The sequence below is a fragment of the Aythya fuligula genome, chromosome 14 (genome assembly GCF_009819795.1).
Source record: "Aythya fuligula isolate bAytFul2 chromosome 14, bAytFul2.pri, whole genome shotgun sequence".
Lineage (NCBI taxonomy): Eukaryota > Metazoa > Chordata > Aves > Anseriformes > Anatidae > Aythya > Aythya fuligula.
In genome coordinates this window covers 6,795,410-6,819,476 of record NC_045572.1, presented here as the reverse complement: position 1 = coordinate 6,819,476, position 24,067 = coordinate 6,795,410, and the positions used below count along the sequence as shown (strand labels likewise).

General features: G+C 51.5%; 1 protein-coding gene across 1 annotated transcript; it reads left to right on the top strand.

Annotated features, from left to right (window-relative positions):
• The first annotated feature begins 144 nt into the window (after positions 1-144).
• Positions 145-24,067, top strand: ETF1 (eukaryotic translation termination factor 1). Its single transcript, XM_032196964.1, has 10 exons — positions 145-255; positions 12,131-12,306; positions 13,126-13,265; positions 17,194-17,332; positions 18,232-18,422; positions 18,953-19,082; positions 19,855-20,010; positions 20,609-20,673; positions 21,643-21,790; positions 23,227-24,067. The coding sequence occupies exons 1-10, from the start codon at positions 170-172 to the stop codon at positions 23,307-23,309; spliced, it is 1,314 nt and encodes a 437-aa protein (XP_032052855.1). The 5' UTR covers positions 145-169; the 3' UTR covers positions 23,310-24,067.

The following is a 24,067-nucleotide window of genomic DNA, read 5'->3' as shown; positions in this document are numbered from 1 at the left end:
CCTGAGGTGAGCGGGGGGGAGGGGAGGGAGGGGAGGGAGGTGTGAGGGGAGGGGGGGGGGGGGGCTGGTGCGGGGTGGGGGGGGGCCGTGAGGGCCGGGCCGTAACCGCCGCGCGCGTGCCGCCGCCTCAGGCCGCCAGAGGAGGAGGAGGAGGAGGAGGAGGGAGAAGATGGCGGACGATCCCAGCGCTGCCGACCGCAACGTGGAGATCTGGAAGATCAAGAAGCTCATCAAGAGCCTGGAGGCGGCCCGCGGGTGCGTCACGGAGGGGTTGGGGGGTGCGGGGTGGGGGCGCGGGGCCCCTCTCACCTCCCTCATCCCCCCCCTTCCTCCCCCCCCATCCCATCCCATCCCCTCAGCGGTCGGGCCGTGCCCGGCGGGGCAGGCCCCGTGCCCTGTGCCGCTCCCTGCCCGGTTCCTCGCCCTCCTTCCCCGCCCCGGGCCCGCTGCCGGAGCCGCCTGTCCCGGCCAACATGGCGCGGGGCCGCTCGGGGCGCTGCCGGGGCCGCGCTCAGGGGGGGGCCGCACCGAAACGCAGCCCCTCGGCCGCACTGCCCTCGGTGCCCGCGGCTGCTCCCCTCTGGAGAGCGAGCACGGGGCGGCATTTTGTTAACAACCACCCTTAATTAGAGGGAAATGGGATACGAACCCAAGCCAGGCCTCTCCTAACGTGTATATTTTTTTTAATCTGGCTCGGGATGTGGCTGCGTGAGGTTGGGGTGTACAATAAGGGAACGTGGAGCCGGGGCTGCCCTCGCCTGCAGCAGAGTGGACTTTGGCTGCCTGAGCTGCCCGCACAGCTCTGCCTTCACACGGTGTGCCCTGTGCTGCTGGGGAGGTCCTGGCAAGCACAGGGGGTGTGAGCTGCTCCTGCCACGGTGCTGGGAGGGCTCGGGCAGCTCCAGGCGTCTGCTGCAGCCTGTGGAAACAGCCAGCAGTGCTGAGAGGGGCTGGGGTGTAGGGGGGAAATGTTTAGCTAGCGTTTTGGCTCTCCCCAATTCAGAACATGGTAGCACAGGTATGTCCGCATGGAGCAGTGGCTCTTTGTCCATCCCTTCAGGCAGGTGAGTGTTGTAGAAGTCAGGGCTGAAACTGAGAGAGAGCTCCTGGAAGGGGTGAGGCAGGAGGGCTGGCAGGGACTGGGCGCGCCCTTTGAGCAGCCTCCTGGGGCCACAGCCCTGACGTCCCCCCTCCTCCCCAGCTGTGTGCCCTGCCCCAGCTCAGCCTCACGGTGGGGATGCTCCAAGTGCAGTGAGATGCGTGTAGGGGGTTCTGGGTCCCGATATCTCCTAGGTGCTGTGACACTGCTGCTGCTTTGCTCAGTGTGTGTGCTGGTGCTAAACCCCACCTGGCGATGGCTGCTGACGCCAGCAGTCCTCACCCTAAGCAGGGTTACGCTGGCTCTCTGTGAACGCCTGGTGTGCTTCCAGGAGGCCCAGCCGAAGTTATTTGGGCCCGGTGAGGGGAAGAGGTGCTGCAGCTCTCAGCAGCGCTGGGCTCCCTGGCACCAGCCCGTGAAACAGGCTTTTCCTGCCGCCGGGAGAGTCGCTTCCCCTTCCTGCCGAGTAGGAAGACCTGTTCTGGGGTGGGTTAGGGGGCAAAGCCTGTAAATAGGATGGCGTGGAGGGCCGGGGCTCCCTGGTGTCTCCACCTTCCCTTACTCATGTGCTCCTAATAGTGACCCAGCAGCAGTGCCCCAGTTTCAGGCGCTGGCTGTTCCTGCAGTGGATCAAAGGGAAATTGGAGGAGGCCGGAGCTTGGCGTTGAATTCATCCGTGGCACTTGGGGTGCTTTTGCTGTTACCCTGGCATTTCGGGAAAACCTCAGTAAGACCTGTGGGGTATTATCAAAATTTGAAGGGAGCACGAGAGCAAGGGAATGCTTTTGTCGTGTCTGAGACAGTTAAGGCAAGTGGCAGCATTGGCCAGAGGTCTAGGGGAGAAGGTTGGAGCTGCAGCTCCACCAGAAGCTGAGCAGCTGGAGGCCCATGAGGCTGAGGCTGCTTCTTATATTGTGAGGTAACATCCTAGCCAGAGTGCCCGCTGTCACTCGTCACGCTCTGCTTAGGAGAGCTGCACTTCTTATTGGTAGCTGGCCTGAAAGAACCTGGCAAAACAATTAAAAAACAAACAAAACCCAAACCAAACCAAACCCTTAACCTCCAAACTCTGCTGTCTGTCTCGTTCCCAAAGCAGAGAGATCTCTTGTCTCCTCCCAGCTCTTCTCAAGCCGAGCTGCGAGCTCTCCTGTGCTGTGGAGTTAATGAGTTGGTCTCTGCGATGTGGCGATAAGGGCAGGGGAGCAGCTGGCGTCTGCAGAACATGTGAGGGAGAGCAAATGGGGCCCGAGTCCTGGCCGCAAAGGTTAATTGCTGCCAGCACAGAAGTGGAGCAGGGGAAAAGGCTGGTGATGAGGAGCTCCTTGCGAGGAGCCTGCCCCTGTCGTTCATCCCCCACAGCTCCAACTGCTCAGGTGCTCATCAGGCATCTCAGCAGCTCCCTTGCAGAAGGGCTCCACTTTCTGAGCAGCACGCGGGTGGTTTCTGTCAAGGACTGTGCTCCCGGGTGGCCGTGGCTGTGCTGCTGCCTTTGGATGTTGCAGCAGCTCGAGCAGAAGTGGCGTTAGCCACTCTTTTCCCCCTTGCCTTCTGTCTCAGGGCCTTCCTGTTACTGCTGCGTGCAGTTTTCCAGTGTCGCTATGAAAATGACAATCCCTCTTTGTTCCTTTGCAGCTCTGACTAGTTAGCGGGGCTGCGGGCAGCCTTTCTGCTAATCTCAGCTGTAAATGCTTGGCAAAATCAAGTACCAGCAACAGCTAGCAGCCTCCTTGCAGGCTTAGGCCCGAGATGGCACCCTGAACAGTGTTCGGAGAGCTTCTCTGAGCCTTGGTGATGAGGGCGCTCCGCTCCAAAACGGTTCAGAAACCCCTCTGCTGGGCACACAGCGAGTTTCTGACCCTGAGAAAGAGCACAGTGGGTGCCAGTGCAGGGTGGGAGCCCAGTTATTATGGCAAAACCTTCAGGAGCTCACTGCCTTTGAGACCCCTCCTGAGAGGTGTCCAGAGAGGAAGCAAACCAGACAGGTGTCTTTGGAGGCAGAGCCAAATAGAGAGGGAAGGGATTGAGCATCAAAACCTCTCTCCAAATCAGGTATTTTGGAAGGTGAAGGAGCAGGACACACACAGGCTTCTGAGCAAATTCAAAAACTGGGCCTGAGTGGGTGACTTGTGCTAGGTTTAATGGGAGGAAATGCAGTAAGGCAGGAGAGTGGAGAAATAGGAAGAGAAGGGGAAATCTTGGTGTCTCAGAGCCGTGGCAAAGTGAGGTCAGGCTGTTTCTCACTGGGGTTTGGATTTTGTCGAGCTGAAACTTCCATCTGCTACATGGGAGAAACCAAATGCGAGGCAAGAAGCTACCCGTAGAGACAGGTGTGAGGATGTATGGGAGCTCCTGCAAAATGCAGCACACGCTGGGGCTGCGTGAGTGGCAAGAGCCTGACCTGTGGCTTACCCAAGACCAACTTACCCAGCACGTGTTGCAGAAGGCTGTGGGTGCAGCTGGGTTTCCCTCCGTCCATCCAGAGTCTTGCTGGCCCTGGTGGAAGGGCCCAGCTCTGGAACTGGCCTCGAGCTGCTGCTGCTGCTTCCCTGCCTTGGGATGGGAACCTGCTTGGTGGTGGGGCTGTTCTGGCTGTCCTGGGGCAACACTGCTTAGGTGCCCGGGCAGGTCAGTGAGATTGAGACCTGCTGGGACGTCCTGGTGGCTCTGGAGAGCGAGGTGAGCCCTGGGCCGTCCTGCTGGTGATGTGCTGGGCCTCTCCAGAGGTCCCCTGGGAGGTGACACCAGAGCTGTGAACGCTGTGCCAGCTGCTGGGGGCAGCTGTGCCTGTGTGCATTGCTTAGAGGTTGACTGGGGTGAGTTAGGCATCCTCTGCAGCCTCGTGGTGTTCCTGGCTTCCTTTGGAAGGAAGGGAGGGAGGCAGCAGGCCCCCCTGCCTTCTCAGGGGGATCCGTGTGGTGTGGGAGCAGTGTTACACCTGGTACAGAAGCTGGTTCTGCAGAGCTGTGGCTTTCCCCTTAAGGTGAGGTGCAGGATGGAGACCTTGAACCTGGGTGAGCTGTGAGGGGCAGCGCTGGGCAAGGTGCTGCTTGGCTTCCCAGCCTGTGCTGTGCTCAGCAGGCTGCAGTGCTGGTACGTCCTGTTAGGGCCTGCAGTCCCATAGCCTTGAGGAGCTCTGCACAGCGAGCCCCCGCCTCGTGCAGGTGTCCCCAGTGGGCTAAATGTCTGCTGGCAGCTGGGCTGGGCCAGTCCCGAGGTAAAAATGGATTTCCCCCTTGTGTGCGAAGGATTTGTGTGGAAAGGACTAGAAGAGGAGTGTCACTGGTGTGGCTGTGGGGTGTATCTGAACTGGCAGTGAGCTTTCTGCTGTGGCTTTATGGTCTGTCACCAAAACACGGGGTGTTTAGGGAAGAGGTGGTGACACAAGCTGGTACCTGAGCTGAAGTGCTTCCGAGCACTGGTGCTTCTCTGCCCAGCCGCCCTCAGGGCGAGGCTCTGAAGAAGAGGGCAAGCAGAGGGCTGCTGGCTCCCTCTGCTCGCCTGCACCGAGTTGTTCACTTCTGGGCATCCTCACCTGCTGCTCCCCCTGCTCCTGAATTACGGCAGCCATCAGGCAGCGCTGTATGAGTACGTGCAGGTGGCAGGGAATGGCCTGACCGGAGAGCTGCTACGTGCCAGACAAGCTCAGGTCGGGGTTTTGTAGCCCTGGGTGGCTCGGTGGCCGGGTGCCCTCCCTCACAACGGCGTCAGTCAGTGCTGAGCGGCGTGAGTCATGCACGGGTCATCCCTCACATCGAGCTAATGAATGAGATCCTGCCTGCTGAAGACAAATGATGTGGTAGGAAATGGGGATGAGCACCTCCAAAGAGGACAGGACAGCCTTTTTTTGGCTTTGTGGCAACTAGATTCCCCCCCCTGCTGTTGGCTCCTTGTTCCCATGTGGCTGTGAGGCATTAACATCTTAACGAGCAAATCTGGATTTGTTGCTTCAGTCCCCGGGTGTACAGCCTGTACCCAACTGGCCCATTAGCATAATGCAACAAGTCTTTAAACTTGGAGCATTAATAATTGCAGAGGGAAGGGGGGAGAGCAGGGGAGCAGAACCAAGCCTGCCGTGAGTCACGGCTGTCAGAAGCGTGGCGATGTCACGCGGTCCCACTCCAGCAGCACGGGGTGAAGTCGGGGGCTCCTGTCCCGCAGAGCTGGGGCCTGGGCTGGTGCAGGAGCTGCTCCGGCTGAGGAAGGGAGGAAGCCGGGAGCCTGAGCAGCCGCACGAGCTGGACCCACGGGTGAGGGCTCAGTTACCTGCTGCCTGCAGAAGGGGAGCTCCGTGACCCTGAGCTTCCTTCGCCTCCTTTCTGTCCCTGGGGAGCAGCGCCTGCCGAGCTCAGGAGGCAGACACTGGCGGCAGGCCAGGAGCTGCAGGGGGAGCACGGCCACCCCGCGGGGAGCTCTCCCCGGCTGCCGGAGTGAGGGCTGCGCTGCGGGAAGCAGCCTCACCTCCCTGGGCTGGGTGCTGGGCTTCACGGCTGGCACGGCTTCTGGGGGCTTCTCATTTCTGCGTCAGGTCGGTGGGGTAGGGTGAGGGCACAGCGCGTCTTCTCAGGACGTTCGTAACATCCCCGCTGAAGCTGTGTGTGGTTGCACAGTGCCTTGTGTGCCCCCACCTGTACTGCTGTGTCCTCTGGCTGACGGGACGGAAGGTTCCTGCCTAGGGCTCTGGGACAGAGCTGCAGCACGAGAGCTTGGCGCTGAGCGGGCCGTGGTGGAGGTAAATGCATGGCCTCATGCTATGCAGCTCAGCAATGCCCATTTGTGCAGGGCAGAGACACGGGAATTAACCATCTGCAGTGCTCCCGGGGCATCACTCTCGAAGAAGGAACAACTTGGCCTCCTGGCCCCACAGTCCTTCTCTCGTAACCACACTTACCCCCTGTCCTGTACCCGTTCTGTGCTTCTGAGGTGGTGCCAGGTCCAGGGACATCCTCCTCCCCACACTTGTGCTTGGGATCCGATCTCCTCCAGATCTTCATATCCCTCTTTGGATGAGCTGGAAGCAGGGAGGGGCACTTGGGAGCTGTAGTAAGTTATCCTGAATTGCGGCGCATGCTGTGGTGAAACACGGAGTGTCTCTGAGGTGGGAGCTGTGAGGTGTTTGCTGAAATGGTGCGGTAAAACATGCTGCCAACGGCATGGCTTTCAGCTCTCCTTTAAACTTATAAGGGCTAATGGTAGGTCCCGATATCTACTGCGTGGTGTTGGGGGCTCTGTCACATACCCGTGCAGCGCCTGTCCCCTCTGTGCCGTGCTTTGAGACCACGAAACGAACGGGGCGGGTTTTCACCTGTCTGATGGAGACATCACAAAGCTGTTGCTTCTCGAGCAGCAGCTAGACAGAGACGTGTCATTTGTGCCGGTCAAATGCCTGTGAAACGCAGGCAGTGCAGGCTCTGGGTGAGCTTCCAGGTGATGTTGCCTCCGGAGCGCTGCTACACTGCTGAGATCCTCTGCTCATGGGCTGGCAGGATTTCTAGGAGGTGTCAGTGCTTCTGCCTCTGCAGCCGGCTGTCGAGATTGGGCATCTCAAGTGAGCTGGTGCCACTTCCTATTTGGAGAGGACTTTGTCTTGTTAAAAGACATGAAGTCTCTAAAGGGCACGTCTGTGAGCTGTTCACGTAGTGCAGCCATACCTGATGAGCTGTACCAGCCTGTGCACGGAACTTCCTCGTGGCAAGGTCAGCGCTGCCACATGCGAGGCTTTTATGAACAGGGAGTGCCTGGGCCTGTGGTGTGTAAGAGAACCCAAACCAGCGCTTTTGGACTTGCCCACACCAAAGGCCGTGTACTTTTTTTAGTATTTCACTCGACATCTGTGCTCAGACACAGGATCAAAACGAACATATGAAACCAAACCCAGGCAGTCAGCTTCTCTTCCCTTCCACGCTGCTTGTGTGGGACTGCATTCTCGACGCAGCCCTTGCCGAAGCCCCGTGAGCCTGCTGGGCTCTGGCTGCCCAGAAGTGGGGCTCTCCTGAGGTCTGTGCCCGGCTGTGGCAGGCTCTGCCTGGGGTTACGGGCACGTTCCCAGCAGCCATCTCACAGCTGGCCATGGGCGTGCAGCGAGGGAGCCACTCAGGCCCTCACAAAGCTTTGGCAGCCTGAGATGTGTAGGTAGGGGTGATGTGCACCTGGTAAGATGCAGCCCTGCGGGAGGAGGCCAGGATTTTTGCCTTCCCAAGGTAACGGTGCTTGAAGCAGTGTGGCAGCGGTTACAGAAAGCTTCCTGGCTGCAGCACGTGGGTAAGAGTGGATTACCTGAAAGCTGCCTCATGCTCCTGCCAGTTGTGTGTGGGCCTCGTGCTCCCTTGTTCCTGGGAAAGCAAGGTGCTCAGGGAGCTAGCAGCTGTAAAATCCTGTAGAATAGTCTGATTTTGAGTCAGAGAACGAGTGACCTGCCTTGCCTCTGTACCTCTGGGTCACCCCGGGTGCTGTTAGTGTGAGATGCTTCACTGTGGAACGAGCACAGCTCAGCTGCTGCCTGCCAAGCCCACTGGGAGCTGCTATTTATACAGCACGGCTCTGGGGTCAGGGCTGTGCCTCCCCAGTGTCCCGGGAGGCGGGCTGTGACTGCTCCTTGCTGCCTGGGGTCGCCCTCCTCTGCAGGTCGGGGCCTGCTGCCTCTGGAGCTCTGGTGGCCTTTCAGGTGGCCGTTCTACTGCAGTGACTGTGTGGGACAGTGGCAACTCTTGGAAAAAGCCACTAAGCCGGCTTGTAGTGTCCCTGAAGGTGCAAGGACCCGCTCAGCTGTCTGTCACCTGGTGGAAGCGCAGACCCTGGAGCCCTGCAGCTGAAGGTGGCCACCTGGAGCAGGAGACTTGGCTGCAGCAGAAGCCATCCAGGGGGTGTCTCCGGCAGCTTGTCTCCAGTGTGATGTGCTGCTTGCTCGGTGCTCTTCCCTTCTGTTGTGGAGGCTTCTCCAGGCTGAAAAACAACACGCAAACGCAGAGAGCACTGCTCCTGGTGCCAAACGTGGCGTGGGACTGGGCACAGCAGCACGGCCGGGTGAAGCCTGTGAGATCCCTCCGGGGCAGAGCCCAGCGTGTGCTGCTCTTAGCCTGAAGCACCGCAGCTGCTGGAAGGTGCCGGGAGAGCTTGGTAAGAGCAGGAGGGTCTGAGAGTGAGAGCAAGCCTTGTGCGTGCCCAGGCACCTGCTTGCAGGAGCCTTCGCTTTCTGGGGACTAGGTTAGAAGTGATGCAGCACCTCACCGCCCCTCGCTGTGATAATCTGTTAACGTTTGCTTTTAGGCCTCTCCGTGACTGGGAGCGCCATTTGTTTTGTCGTACAGTTATCTGAAATCCAAACTGTACTAGCACAGAGGTTTCAGTAACCAGAACAGGCTGTCCTCTCCACAAACCTCACTTCGTAAGAACTTGCTGTCTCAAGAGAACAAAGCCTGCTTGCTTTTGCCTCCCTCCTACCCCCAAACAGCTCTGGTGGGTTGTAGGAGCCAAGTTGGAGGTCCCCCTAGGATGGTTTAGGAGCAAAGGCAGAGCTTCGATCTCCAGCACAGACCATCAGACAAGATACCTGATGTTGGTAGCTTCCAGGCCACGCTAAATCTGAGCTAATTGCCAATTACTGGCAGGGCTGGCACGGTGTGATCAGTAACCATAGCACCCAGCAGGGAAGTGCTTCTACCTCCCCAGGGGCTGGCGCTCCGTGCACCCCCTCCCTGTGTCTGCAGCCCGCAGCAGGTGCCCTTGGTGCCTCATTGTTCTGCCCTCCAGTCCCGTGAGCGTGGCACATCGTGTGCTGTCCTGTGGACGAGGATGCCGGGTCGTTACACAGCAAACGCCTCGATGCACATATCTACGTTATGGAGGAGCTATTTGGCTGCTGTGCTGGCGCTCCTGAGCCCAGAATAGGGACAGCAACTGTCTCTAGCAGCTTAAAACTTCCTGGCTTAGTTCAACCTGAAAGCATTAGCTTCCAGCTGATCTCGTGTAATTTGTCTTGGGGGCGCTGAAACCTGGGGGAGCCTCTTGGCAGTGCTGGAAATCCTGTGCCTCTGAAAAGCCTTGACACTCCTGAGCCTGGGGTCGTGCTGCGCCGACCATAACCAGGAGTGCTTCGGGCCCCCCCTGCCTGCAGGAGCACCGGGGGTGATGAGGGAAGAACCAAGCTCATTGCATGTTGGATCCTGAGCTGCCAGTGTGAGCGCTTCCCTTAATCCAGACGGATAATTAATTGCTCCCTGTAACCATTCTATGATGAAGCTCTGCCTGGTGGCGTGCTGGCTGCGGGTTCGGGGCTGGCAGCAGCCCTTCAGGTGGCAAACGTCCCATGTGCTTCATGTGGGGCCGAACCGCTTGCCTTTAGGGCTGCACCTTGCCAGGGCCCCTTTCTGGAGGCTGCAGCCAGCACCGTGATCTCCTGTATGGCATTCCCAGAGGAAATGTGCTCTGAAACGCTCAGCTCATCCAGCAGCTGTGCAGGAGGATGTGCAGAAATCCTTCTGTTCTTGTTGAGGCATTGTGCAAAGCCTGATAGGAAACCTCCTCACCGTTTTGCTGTGCAGAGTACTTTTGTTTTTTTTTCCCCAAGCATTTTTGAGCTGTAGCTCTCAGCGATTCCCTGCTATGTGTTGTCTCACTGCGGGGCTTACAGCAGGCAGAGCCGCAGTTTTCAGAGCTGACCACCCTGCAGTAAGGTCACGCTCAGGTACAAGCTCTCTTCGGAAGGGGAAAGCTGCTCGTTTGGGGTAGGTTGCTGTGGTCCCTGCTGCGTGAGGCAGTTCTGCGGCCCCCTGCGTGCACACCCACTTCAGCTGGCCTCTTCCTGGTCTCAGCCTCCCTGGCCGTGCTCTCGCTTGGTGCGCAGATCCCCGCCGTGCCTTTGTGAGGCCGAGGGAGCAGGGCAGGGAGCAGGGGGTGCTCTTCCTTCAGTTAGCGGCTGCCCCACGAGCTGCTCGCGTGAGGGGGTTGGCAGCAGCAGCGGTGTGTGGGCTGGGGCTGCCCCTGGGGGAGGATTTGGGGTTTTGTGGAGTTCCCGGTGTGACTTGCAGCAGTCTGGCTGACATCCATGGCTGCCTTCTGATGAGGTGCTGTGTGTGACACCAGGTAACAGCGCCGCACCTAGCGCTGTGCCCCTGTCACTGTGGGGTTTCTGGGGCAGCAGGACATAGCACGAGGCCGGGGGCCAGGATTTGGGGGCGGCTGGCACTTAGGCACCTTGACGAGTGCTTTGTTACTGGAGAGTGGGTCCTGGCTGCTGTTCCCCCCTGCTATACCCCCAAGTACTCCTGTACCTCCCTGTTTGCTCTCTCCCAGTGTGGTAACTCCAACAGAGAAGTGTTGCAGGAGACCTGATGCTATCAGGAGAGCCACGAGGGTCCTGTCTCCCGCCTGCCGCATCGCTGGGAGTACCCCTTAGCTCCTGCAGCTGGGCAGGAGCCGCGGAGCTTTCTGATCTCTGGAAGCTGGGGAATCTCTCCTTTCAGAGGAAGAACCGAGCTGTGTGAGCTTGCCTCGAGTGCTGCTTTCAGAGGAGTCGGGAAGAGTCGCTTTCATTCTGGTCGGCCTCTTGCTCAAAGGAGCCTGCTGGGACCGGGAGGCCATTACACGTCCCCTAAGGCCTGTGCCATTCACCGAGGCAGCTCGCTGCTTTAATTGAGTGGTACACGGAGTATTCTTGGCTGGTGTGACCTGCAAGTCTGCCGTAGCTGTCAGCATGGCTCAGAGCTCCTTCGGGGAATAATGCGTGCAAGTGTCTCTTTACGACTGTCTCGATTAGCGTGTGTGGGGATCTTGGATATTAAAACCAATTAGTTGTCTGGAAGGTCAGGGACATATTTGACCCAGCATCTGTTTCAACTTGGCCTGAATTGAAGATCTTTGGAAGAGGACTGTGTAACTTCTGTAAAGAGGCTAATGAAGTGATGCTTTTTAAAGCACTTCCCTGCTGCCTCCCTAGCCCAAACGCTTCAGGAGGCTGCTGGCGCGTGGCAGCCTGACGAGGCAGCAGGCAGGTGCTGCCGAGAGGTTTGTGTAAGAGCAGAAATCTTTCGTGGCTGACGAGCGTGTTGTCGGTGATCTGACTCAGAACCCTGACTGCAGCTTTTGCCCTTGAGAGGACTGGAGGGCGTGATGAGGCATTCGATTTGTATGCCATGACTAAATGTGCAGTATGAGGTCTGGGCTACGCTGAGATGATGCAGCAGCACTTCAGGCATCCGGGATACTTCCCCAGCAAATGGGAGTCACTTGCTGGAAGGCCGACGGAACTTCCCTTGCTTCCATTTGGGCTTTGGATGCAGTTGGCCCACGAGGCGCTCTCGGGGATTAAGACCTCTGCAGGATTCCTCCCAAAGCCCTAGGAAAAACTAATACCAAACTCTTTTCGTTTAGCTTAAGGCAGCTCTGTGATTTGTGGGGTCTTATCTCCTGCCTCTGTGCCTGGGCTTGGTGCTTCTGAACTAGCAGTCACATACTTCAGCGCTTTATTTAAAGCAGTTGCCAGAGTCAGTGAGTTTCACGTGAAGCAGGGCTAGCAGGAAAGCAGAAAAGTAGAAGATTGCAACAAAATGACCCTTCCAGTTCAGTTTTTGGTATTAGTCTGAGGAGAGCAATGTGTTAAAACAACTCTGGGGCTGGCTGGTGCTCCAGCTGTCTGAGAACAAATGCAATGGGCTTTGAAACGTCCTTAAAGTATGTGGCTGCATTGTTTTAAACAACCTCAACTGGGGGCTGCTTACATGCCTTTCAGCTGGCAGCCCCTAGCCTGTAACTATGTTCCTTCCTCCCCAAGTAGAATCCCAAGTTAAACAAGCAGCATTTGGAGGGCTTGCTTGGTAGTGAGCTGCAAATCCTCTGAAGAGACTCAGAGGATTTTATGTATTTCTCCCATTATTGTCCAGCAGAAGGGGAATGACACCAATAGCAGTGGGTCAAAGCATCCCTGGAGGTGGGGTGGAATGTGGGGCAGGAGGGAGGAGACGGGTCTGGAACGTGGTGTGAATGCTGAATGTTGCTTTGACTGGTGGCTGCTCACAACCCCTCTTCTTCCCTTCCCAGCAATGGTACCAGCATGATATCGTTGATCATTCCCCCCAAAGACCAGATCTCGCGAGTGGCAAAAATGTTAGCGGATGAGTTTGGCACTGCCTCCAACATCAAGTCTCGAGTGAATCGCCTTTCAGTACTGGGAGCCATCACGTCTGTACAACAAAGACTCAAACTCTATAACAAAGGTAACTTCTAGCTTGTGTGGGTGCTGGCAGACTTCCCTTACTTGGAAGCACTCTTACGTTCCCGTGTTGTGCTCTGTTCTGCTAATCAAATCTGTTGGCCTGTGCTGCTTTGTTTGGTGTTCCAGGTATGTTGCCTCTGGGTGGTTACTGTAGGGGTGGCCCCCGGGACTAGAGTAGGAGGATGGGCCTGCTCTTTGGTAAGTGGGATAACTTGGTCCTTAGCAGTGCTGACTCCTTGAAACCTGTCCAGCCTTAAGAGCTGGTCTGCTGTAATTCCCTTCTGTTAAACTGGTGGGTTTTCATCCAGCAGAAATGTAGGCGTGCTGCGATGAAGCCTCCATAGCTCTGGGAGGAAGTAGAGCCAGCCCATCTAAAATAACCACTGGAAAGGGGTTTGTCACTCTTACCTTTACGCTGACAAGTGGCCTTCACTGAGGTGGTCAGTGTGTATGTTGCTGTATAAGAAACAGGAAAGCTTCACAGGGATGTTTAGTTGTTCTCAGGGCTCTAGGAGTTTGGAAGCTCCTGGGTTGAACAAACAAGTAAACATTTCTGGAGTGCTGCTCGGAGTCCTTCCTTCAGTGCTATCCAAGGTTACTTTTCTGCCACTCCCCTGAGCTGTTCAGTGTAGGTGCAGTAAATGAGTTTGTTTTCTGCTGTGGAGATCTGGGAAGAAATGAAGGGGGGAAAATAAAGGTAAAAAACTTGGGAACTTCAAATTCAATTCTGTCTTAAGTCTCCTGGCTGGATGATTAGTTTTTGATGGTTATGGCTTGCAGTCTTTCATAGTGATCTAAAATTGCATTGTATCCTTTATAGTACCTCCAAATGGTCTGGTTGTTTACTGTGGAACAATTGTGACAGAAGAAGGAAAAGAGAAGAAGGTCAACATCGACTTTGAACCTTTCAAACCAATCAATACATCGTTGTATTTGTGTGACAACAAATTCCACACAGAGGTAAGAAGTTTCCTGTTGTCTGCTGGTCTTGCAGTAATGGAAATGAAAGCACTTTGCTGGACTCACTCAAACAATCCTTGGTGTGCCTGAGCCCGCAGACTCCGTAACAGCAGGCTCTAATTCAGCCTGAATGGCTGGCTTGTGACTGGCTAATATTCAAAAATGTGTGATATTTGGTGAAAGGAATTGACGTATTGTCCAGCTCCTGGTACAGCTGACTTTATGGCCCAGCAAGCAGCTGCTCAGTTTGTTACCCATGGACATGAGCTTTTCCCTGTAATTGGAGGCAATGTTTTTTTCTTCTTAACTCTAGAGGCCCATAGATCTTATTCCAAGCCAGGCCTTAAAGTAAAGCCAAGATAATATTAGTGCTGCCAGTCTTGGTATCGGATGTGTTACCTGAGCCCCTCGATGGAGCACTGGCATGCACTTGATCTATCTGGGGTGAGATGGGGTTATATTCGTCCGGCATCTACTTGCCTTGGTGAAATGGCTGGTTTGAGGCATATGTTGATGTGGATTGCAGTGGGCTTAACTTCATGAAGTCAGTTTGTGTGTGCGTCTGCTTTGGCTCTGCACTGGCAAAAGTCTCAGTGTCTCCAGGAGACTGATTGCATTTCCTGTCCATGATGCAGTGTGTGGACGGAGGCGTAATGCTTTTTCATCAAACCCAGCTGACACAGGCTTGACAAGGCCTTTGGTGATGTGGTCTGCTTGGTTGGGTGGGTTTTTGGAGGTCTGATCCCTAGCTGAGTTTCAAAGGACAGGAGCACAGGCAGGAGAGGGTTGTTTGTTGCACAGGTGTGAGGTACATCCCTGTGCTTCTTCTCTCCCCACCGAGGGTGAAATCCCAACGTGTCTTTGACCTAGCAGAAGTAACAAAACCAGGTACAACTCGTGAAGGTTCTGCTGAGCCCATGTGTCCATAGGTCGCTGAAACCAGGAGGTAAGCAGGGGAATTCAGGAGAGAGTCAGAGGTGGAAAGTCAAGGGAGCCATTTGGCCCTGCAGTTGTTGGCAGTGGGTGGGTGAAGGTAGGCTGCCTTCTGCCCTATCAGCAAAGGGATTAATTCAGTCTTGGCTGCAGCTCCTGCTTCGGGGCATTGATTCAGTACAAAAAAAGTAGCTGCTGCCCAGTGGGCTGTCCCTGGGAGGCAGCTGTAAATACTCTGCTGGTGTGCAGCCTTGCTCTGCAAGGCAGAGCCAGTAACTTGAGAGGAACTTGTGGTAACTGACACTGCTGATGACGTGATTACTGCCAGCACCTTTCTGCAGGGGCCCTTTGCTCTCCTGTGCCTCTGGAATGTGTGCTTGTTTTATGTGGTATTGTCTGCTCTGCAGAATCAACTCTAGGTGTAAAAGCAATGAGTGATGTTAGCACTGGAGTTCTGATGTGGTTGACGAGCTCTGCTCTTAACCTAGGGGTTCCCAACACCCAGCTGGAACTTGAGAGACTGGCGTCTGGCTGAGTACCCAGCAGATGCCTTGTGAGAACCTGTCAAGGAGCAGAAAAAGGACATAATCTTCAGTGTTAGGCTGAGGTGGAGAAAGGGAGCTCAGCCCAGGCTGAAGGAAGAGAAATAAAAGTACCAGTCCCTTCTTCGTGCTTGATAGGTCAAAGGGTGGAATTGCTGACAGAACTAATGAAGGGGAAATTGGGGGATTACTGACCATTGGATACTTTATGAAGAGTAAGAGGGAATCAAGAACATCAGAGCTGTAGTCATTTGCTGTCTGGCAAGAGTATCTGATAAGATTTCCTCTAGATATTTTATTGCCTGTGTGAAACTGAAGTAACTTCCCAAGAGGGATATGAACCCTGATGTATTTCTGAAGAGTAGGATTTACAATGACTTATTTTGATACCTTGGCTGCAGCATTCATTCCAGTCACACGATTTGCTTGGCTCTGTCCCAGTTAAATAGATTGCAATGTAATATGCCACTTCCTCCTCTCATTCATCCCACTGCTGAGGAATTAATACAGAATATTTACTTTGGCCAGAAGATTCCATTAAAACTTAGTGTCTCTGTTCCTTTTAAGCTTGAAACCCATAGACTTGGTTGTGTGGATTTTGGATAAAGATGACTGTTTTTCATTCTTGCCATTCAGCACAGTAATCAAGCTGGCATGCGTGCAGGCAGTTAAGAGTCCAGTGGAGTAAGTCATCACCATCACTCTTACCATATTAAAGTAGTGACTTGAAACCATCTGGAACTTGATAAGTTCTGTCCTGCTAACGTATTTGTGCTAGCCTGGATATAACATCAGGAAAAGGAATCCTGCTATGCTGGTTTTTGGGCACGTAGAAGTGAGCAGTGTGTGTGTGCTGGATGTGCCTACCAGCCTGTGCTGCCTTTAAGAAGGAACAGTAGCTGACAGGCTCCTTCCAAAAAGGAGTGGAAAGGTGAAGTACCCACAGGTGTCCCACACCACCAGAACTGGGGCTGAGCAGGGAATTGGACAGAAGGAACTTGGAAGCCTTGATACCAGGCAGTCCTTCAGTTGTCAGTCAAACTGATTACAGGATGAATTTTGCTCCTTTGTTTAAAGAGAAGAAACTTGCTGGACAACTTAATTTTTCCAACAAATGCTGTGGCTGCCTTCTCTATATCTGGTTATTCACGTGACTGTTAACTGCTGCTGTTACTTAATTCTGCTTTGTAAGGCTGAATCTTTGAAACATCTTCTGGAGGCATTTCATCGTCCTGCCTTTGGGAATTCCTGGGGTCTCTGGCTCTAGCAGAAGGGTTCTTGTGCTGGTTGGTGGGTTGGAAGGCAGGCTGTATTGGTGCTCTGTGTAAAGCTCATTGACACATAGCCCAAGCAGTTAACTCTGTGGGTTCAGCTTTCCTGGCTGGAATGCCAGGAGAATTGCTCTTCCAGTTTCTCTAACTGGAGAGGTGATGCAGCCTTGTGGAGGTGTGGGATCCCTTTCACCTAAAGCTTTCAGAGCCACTCTTTAGGATTTTGCTGTTACACCTGCATGTGACATGTGATGAGCTGGTAATGCTGTGAAAATAGTTCCCACACTTGAACACTGTTTTCCTTTCAGGTCCTGGCAGCACTGTTTGTAGCTATCAGAGGTAGTCCTGACAAAGCACAAATAGAGGTGGGGCAGAGAATGGGCTGAGAGCAGCCCTGACGAGAAGGACCTGGGGATGTTGGTGGAGGAGAAGCTCATCAGGAGCTGGCAATGTGCATGTGCAGCCTGGAATGCAGTTGGCTTTTGGGGCTGCACCAAAAGCAGTGTGGCCAGCAGGACAAGGCAGCCCTGCCTTCAGCTCTGGGGCCCCCAGCACAGGAAGGACACTGACATACTAGAATGGGTCCAGAGGAGACCGTGAAGGTGATCAGAGGGCTGGAGCACCTCTCCTGTGAGAGGCAGAGAGAGCTGGGGCTCTTCAGCCTGCAGAAGGCTCCGGGGTGACCTTATAACAACTTCTGACACATTAAGGAGGTCAACAGAAAACATGGGGAGGGACTCTGTTAGGGAGTGCAGTGATAGGACAAGGAGTAATGGCTTAAAACTGAAAAAAAAAGGTAGATTTAGATTAGATATTAGGAAGAAATTCATTAATATAAGCATGGTGAGGCCCTGGCACAGGCTGCCCAGAGCAGCTGTGGATGCCCTGTCCCTGGAGGTGCTCAAGGCCAGGTTGGACGGGGCTTTGGGCAGCCTGGGCTAGGGGGAGGTGCCCAGGTCCCCATGGCAAGGAGGTTGGAATTGGGTGATCTTTAAGGTTCCTTTCAACCCAAACCATTGCATGATTCTGTGACTCCTCGATCTGCAATTCTTTGTCTAGTTTATTTGTAAAAATCACCATGGAACTGAACTTTTTTGAGGTATAATGTGCCTGGTAGGCTTTTGAACCAGGGTCCTGGATAAACCGGTGCTTACTGCTGACAACTGTTGTTTTCTGTTCCAGGCTCTTACAGCGCTGCTCTCTGATGACAGCAAGTTTGGCTTTATTGTAATAGATGGTAGCGGTGCCCTCTTTGGAACTCTTCAAGGAAACACAAGAGAAGTCTTGCACAAATTCACTGTGGATCTTCCAAAGAAGCATGGTAATGCACTTGTATATCTCTGAACTATTTGGTATCTCTAAACTATTTGCAGCTAAATACTGTGGGGTGGGATGTGAGGGCAGGAGCAGGGAACTTAGCCTGTGTGTGTGTAGCTGGATGCCATTCTGTGCGCCCTTGAAGTCTGACAGCAAAGCCTCTAGTCAGAGCCTTCTATCAAAATGAATAAATCACGGTAACATGGCTGGTTTCTTGTGTTTATTTCTTGGTGCATCTGGCCCTTTACTTGGCTTTGAGGCAGTCTTCACTAAAGATTACTAGCAGAAGTAGTAATAACACCTGCCTCTCAGGGTGTTGCATCCAACTGGGAAAAACAAAACGTGTTCCTTGCAAGAAGTAAAGAAGTGTAATGGAGCAAGCAGAACTCTACAGGACACCGCAATATAGTGGAACTCGTGAGCCACTAATGAATTGAGTGAATTGTCTGTCAGCTACCTCCTGGCTTCCCATCCTTCTCTGTAGACTAGGCTGGGACAAAGTGAAATAAACATCTTCAGTAAGTTTCTGCAGCAGAGAGCACCAGGAAGCATTGCATCAGCAAGAAAGGTATAGGAGGCAGTGTGATAAAGGAAATAGCATTTAATGGAGGTACAGGATATAAAGTGTGCAGATGTTCAAAATTTCTATAGAGTTGTGAGTCCAAATAGAAAAAAAAAATCCTGCTTTGGGATATGTGGAGAAAAATCCTTGTGTGAATGAACACTCCTTTCACTTGCTGTTCCAGCTGAATACCCCGAGCTCAGCTGGAAGCAAACTAATTCTGAAGGCTGCACCTGCCCTTCAGTTCACTTATTCTGGGCCCACTGGGGACCATGTGCTAACAACCTTCCCCAAATTAAACAACTTCCAAATTACTACCTCCCCTTTCTTGTTTTGTAAAGGTAGAGGAGGTCAGTCTGCCTTGCGTTTTGCTCGTTTGAGAATGGAAAAACGACACAACTATGTAAGGAAGGTAGCAGAGACGGCTGTGCAACTGTTCATTTCTGGTGACAAGGTGAACGTGGCTGGTCTCGTTTTAGCTGGATCAGCAGACTTCAAAACTGAATTAAGTCAATCTGACATGTTTGACCAGGTGAGTGGCCTTTTCTGAGCAAAGCTCAAATGTTTAAGCTGTTGGTAGTAACACAGTGATACTAGCTGCATCTCTGGAGACATGTAACCTTGGTGTCTTAAGTGATTTGACCAAAATGAAAAATCTTTTGTATCCTAAAGAAGTCTTTCTTTCCTAAAGACACCCTACAGATGCCTTTATTTCTTAATAAAGGAGGTAAGATCTCCTTTTCTTAGTAACAGTGCTAAAAGAAATCTGTTCTCCCTGGTTTGGAACTGATGTTCATGTTCTTTGTGTTCCCAAATCTAAAGTAGAAGCCTTATGGGAATTAAGCTCGACTAAATCTGATCTCTATAGCACTGCTGCCTGAAAACTGTGCTTCAGTATTAAGTATTCAGAGGTCCCTCTGACTCAACAACCACTGCTTAAAAGTGAACAAAATAGACTAATGCCCTGACTCTTGCCAGGTACTTATTCTAGAGGCATTATGAAGTCGTTTTGTTATAATAGAGCTGTCACAGACTTTTTCTTTTTGTCTCTTTCTTGTTTAGCGGTTGCAATCCAAAGTGCTCAAACTAGTTGACATTTCCTACGGAGGAGAAAATGGATTCAATCAAGCAATTGAATTGTCAACTGAGGTCCTCTCCAATGTGAAATTCATTCAAGAGAAGAAACTAATAGGTATCTGACTACATGTTTAGCCTTCTCCTGAGCCAAGTATGCTTCATTGAATAATCTGGTCTTGATTTAGACCTCCTGATAATGCCTGCGTGTGCTAGCTCAGCCCTGCAATGCTGTCTGTGTTGGGCAGAGCACAGTTTTCCAAACACCTTCTGAAATGCTGCAGGACTGAATGATACTTTAAGTGTTTGCTCTGTTGCTTTTTTTCCCTTCTGAGCTCCTCTGATCTCCTGTTTATCCTTCCTTCAGAGGTACCCTTAGTTTCAGGCCTTCTGGTGACAATGGGGTGGGAGGGGGGAAAATCTTTTTTTTTTTTTTTTTTTTTTTTATATAAGCATGATAAGAATTAAGGCTTATTTTGGTTTTAAGATGCCAGTCGAAACAATCCCATGGTTGAATCCCATGGTTGACTGTCAGCAGATGCATGCTTTTGGTCTGAAAGTACAGGAGGGCAAGAGTAGCAGTAGCTACCTTACTCTGGAGAGAACAAAGTTAGGTAGTGTCTGCTGGTGGGTTAGTCCCATGGAGTGTTTCATAACTAAAGGAAGCTAAATGGAGCGAGCTTCCTGACAGGGCAGGGCTTGGTAGAGCTGACTTACTGGTGATGAATCTTCTAAGTACATTTTTCGACATGCTATCGGATACCTTGCCTTCCTTCGGCAGTACCATGTGCTTCTTTTCTGGTCTCTTCTTGCTTTTATATCAGGCATGTTAAAACTTTGTGGCTTGATCTTTGTGCATGACAATCTGTTTCTTTGTATCCTGGCTACAGGACGATACTTCGATGAAATCAGTCAGGACACGGGGAAGTACTGTTTCGGCGTTGAAGATACACTAAAAGCTTTGGAAATGGGAGCAGTAGAGATACTGATAGTCTATGAAAACCTGGATATAATGAGATACGTTCTGCACTGCCAAGGCACGGAGGGTAGGTAGCACTTCTGTGGGACCGAAAGGTCTGTGAGGGGTTTAACGCCTAAGCCACCTTCCTTGGATAGGCTGTGTTGGAGGAACTCCTCAAGGTGATCTTTAAGGAACTGATCAAGGGGATGTTGTGTAGGCGGGTTCATAGCTTGCAGCTTCCGAGCTGCTCTGGGGAATAAGTCCGAAGCCAGCAAGCTTCCACTGTAGAGAAGAATTGCAGTGAGGGGTGCTAATGTCACAACACTGGCATCAAGTTTGCCTTTTGCTTGTGTAAGTATAAATGTGATACCAGTGTGCTGTAGAGGAGGAAGTGACTTGAGCCCTATGGCCTGAAACAAAATTTATATGAGCTGTGTATAATCAGTAAGCCTGTGGCAGGACTTTTGCTTTTTCTTTCTGTGGTATGGTGGTTCTGTGTTTTTGACACTGCACACAGCTGGTGTGCCCTGTTGAGTTTTCCACAGAGCATGCACTAGGATGGAAGGCAGTGTCAGTGACCAAGCCTTCTGTGTTGTAATGGCTCCGTCTTCGGGCTCCTGCTATTTTTAACCTGCTTCCGATAGCTTCATCCAACCTAATATTTTTTTTCCCTCTCTTCTCAGAAGAGAAGATCCTGTATTTGACACCTGAGCAGGAGAAGGATAAGTCCCACTTCACAGACAAAGAGGTATTTCAGCTTTGGGGCCGGTACATTTATTCTCAGTGTACTAGTGCAGTACTGTGAATGTCTGAGCTTAGTTTGTCACAAGCACATGAGCCCGATGACCTTTCTGGCACCCAGAGGAGACTTTGAGAGGGTAGTCTGTGGCTCCTCCTGTTCTCCTTCAATCTAACCCCTGGATTCTGGCCTTGTTTTGTTCCAATCTTTCATGCTGCCAATTCAGAGGTGGTGGAAATGAGCTGAGGTGACAGGCAGGACAGTGTATTTGACCACCTTTATCCATCCATGAAAAGAGTTAAATCTGTCCCTTGCAAAAGGGATGGTCATCTCTGTCTTGCCTTAGGTCTGCCAGGGCAGCCATTCCCAGCTGCTTTTCCTCCTTTTGGGGTAATTGCCAATTCCTTCTGTGCACAGAAGGTTTACAATGTTATCTGCAGTGATGTAGTGTTTCTATGCCAATAATCACTTGACCTTCTACTTACAAAACTCTGCTTTTTGCCTCCGGATTTGCAAAGATCAGTATTTCCCAGAGTAAACAGTGCCTGGTTAGAAGAATACCTATGGACTGTTTGCAGGGTAAAAAGTAAATCAGCCAAACAGTGAAAATGTAAGAGTGCAGCCTGAGGCAACAGTTGAATGGAAGAATAAATCAGACATTTTCTCTCTGACTTCCACATTGGCTTCTGTAGTATGGAGGCCAAAACAAGGCTGTCAGAACTTAATTTCTTAGCACCAGGAGTCCTGTGCTTGTGCCAGCACACTTGCCAGTTGTGTCAGCGGTGTCTACCGCCTGGACCCTGGCAAGTGTGTTGGGCTGCTGGAGCCTGTGGAGCATTAATGCAGGTGTCTGAAGACAGAAAAGATACTGTTGATGTTTAAGCCAAGGACAGCTTGTAGTAGGAGTGTTCTCTGTAGTTAATGTGCGATGAGCTTAACATTGTGGCTTTTTTTCCCCCCTCTCAAACATCTACAAAGACTGGCCAAGAACATGAACTGATAGAAAGCATGCCCCTTCTGGAGTGGTTCGCAAACAACTACAAGAAATTTGGAGCAACATTGGAAATTGTTACAGATAAATCACAGGAAGGATCTCAATTTGTGAAAGGATTTGGAGGAATCGGAGGTAAACTGCAGAAGAAAAGTGTTGTGGTTTGTCTTCTTTTGTAATGGTTAATGCGATAATCCAGTGCCAAGACAAAGCAGATGAGTCCTATTCCTACTAGTCATTATGCTAGTATAAGAAACTATCATGTTCAGCACGGGTGTTCAGGTGAATTAATTCCACATTCAGCACGATGATGCTGCGTGTTAGGCAGCTGTTACTTTCAGACTGTGTTCCTTGCATCCTTTTGTCCTTCACAGTGCACAGAGGGTGGACTGTCTGTATTTCCAGCTGCTGAATTTCAGGTGTGAACTGCTTCACTCTATCCACAGACATTGTTTTGCGGAAGATCATGCCCTGCTATGTAGAAATGGTGCATGACAAACACCAGCTGGATTTTTAAAGCAGTTGGTTATGTTACTTGTCTCTCAGAACTTCTCTATATTTTGCTCTCCAGTCTTAAGCTTCTTTTCAAAACAGTATTATTGGCCCAACTTTGTGGAGAGGCAGAGGTTCTGTAAGCATTTGGTCCCTCTGTTAAACTCAACAACCAGTTTAGCCTTTAATTCAGCAGAGGTGCAGGTAGTTAATGGGCTTCAGCCTGGCAAAATCAGTAGCAGGGTAGAGCAAAAACACCTGCCAGAGAATGTTTCCTCCCCAGACTAGCAATTTGAGCACAATGCATTACTGATATGCTAAATGCTGCCACTTGCTGTGTGTAGGCTGATGGATGTAAAGTAGAGACAAATGTAAAGAGGAATTTCCAGGGGACAAAGAGTGCTACTTGGGACGAAACAAGTTTGAATAGTCAGGCTGCGTATGGAGCAACGTGTTTGTGAGCTTTCAGGGTTTATAATTTCAGAGGTCCTTCTCGTCCTGCCAGATCCAGGCTCTTTACATGGTGGCTTGGTGTTTGCTACCATGCTCCCGTCCCTGCACTTTGAATAGAAGTAATACCTAAGTAAACATTTCCAGGGATAAAGGCATCCCAGAGACCTGGCTTGGTGCGTGGGTAGGAAGAGTCCAGGAAGACAGCCAGTGAGTATAGCTTACTGTAAAAGTTGCTTCAATACCAACTGCCTGCTGAATTTAACTGATAGGCTTCGGTCTGAGCAGTTGTATTAGGACAAATTACCTGTTACTGGCATTTCTTGGAGATACCGTCCTAGAATAGGCTCAGCTTTGCTGGAAGAAAGCTGGCCTAAGCTGGGCAGGTAGGAATTTCTTCATTCAGACAATAAATTATATCAGGCTGAGACACAGATGTGGCATGTTCACTATAGGTGTGTGTTTGCTGCCAGCCATCAGCTGGAGCCTGTCTGGGAGCACAAATGCAGAGTTACCTGCTGAAAACTCAGCTGAGAAACTCTTGACATGCAGACAGGGCTCAGTAAACTGCTTAATGCCTCTCTAGCTCTTTGCATTTTGAAGAAGCTGAAGTGTGTTGTTTTTGCCAGGTATCTTGCGGTACCGAGTGGACTTCCAGGGAATGGAATACCAAGGAGGAGACGATGAATTTTTTGACCTTGATGACTACTAGGTAGTCGACCTGGGTCCGGCAAAACGTGCCTCGCCCCTCCAGCATCCAACCCAAGGAGCAAACTCATGGTGGAAAACACAACAGATCCCTGCCTTAGAATTGGAACATTTCCAGAACTCGATCCACAAACATTGGATTTAAAAAAGCAAAACCCTACACTTTGATTTGTCATAGTGTCAGTACAGCAGCAAACTACTAAGTTCCTATATGCCACTTTGGACTAATTTAAAAAGAATCCCAGTTTTTACTTTTACTCAATGGTGAAATTGGTTGCTCTTGTATTTTATGAAAATGATTTTTTTAACCTTCATGATGCATTAACTGCTGTAAACCTCTTCCTTCAAAAATTAATAGAAGTAAGATCCTACTGGTTTGTTTCTTTTTACTTTGATTGGAGAAATCAATTGCTGCATTTTGCAGCAATGTGACCCATTTACATGGCACTCTCAGCTTAGACTGCAGAAGAAGAAATGTAACAAAATTGGAGCCATTCATTCTCTTCAAAAGAATGAGAAAGCACTTACCTAGAGTGCTAGCTTATAAGGTGTGGCTTGCAAATTCAGATGGTTTGGGGAGGCTTACCAGCCAAACGTGCTTTAATCTATTTGCAGAAGCACTGCTCTTACAAACTAGGAAATGCACTTCATTGATTGCGATGAAAATGCTGCTGAAGTCTTGGGTTTAATTGGATTTGAGCAGTGCAGCCTTCAGTTTTTTTTCAGTGTTGACAAAAATAAACATACAATTTAAGTGAAGTA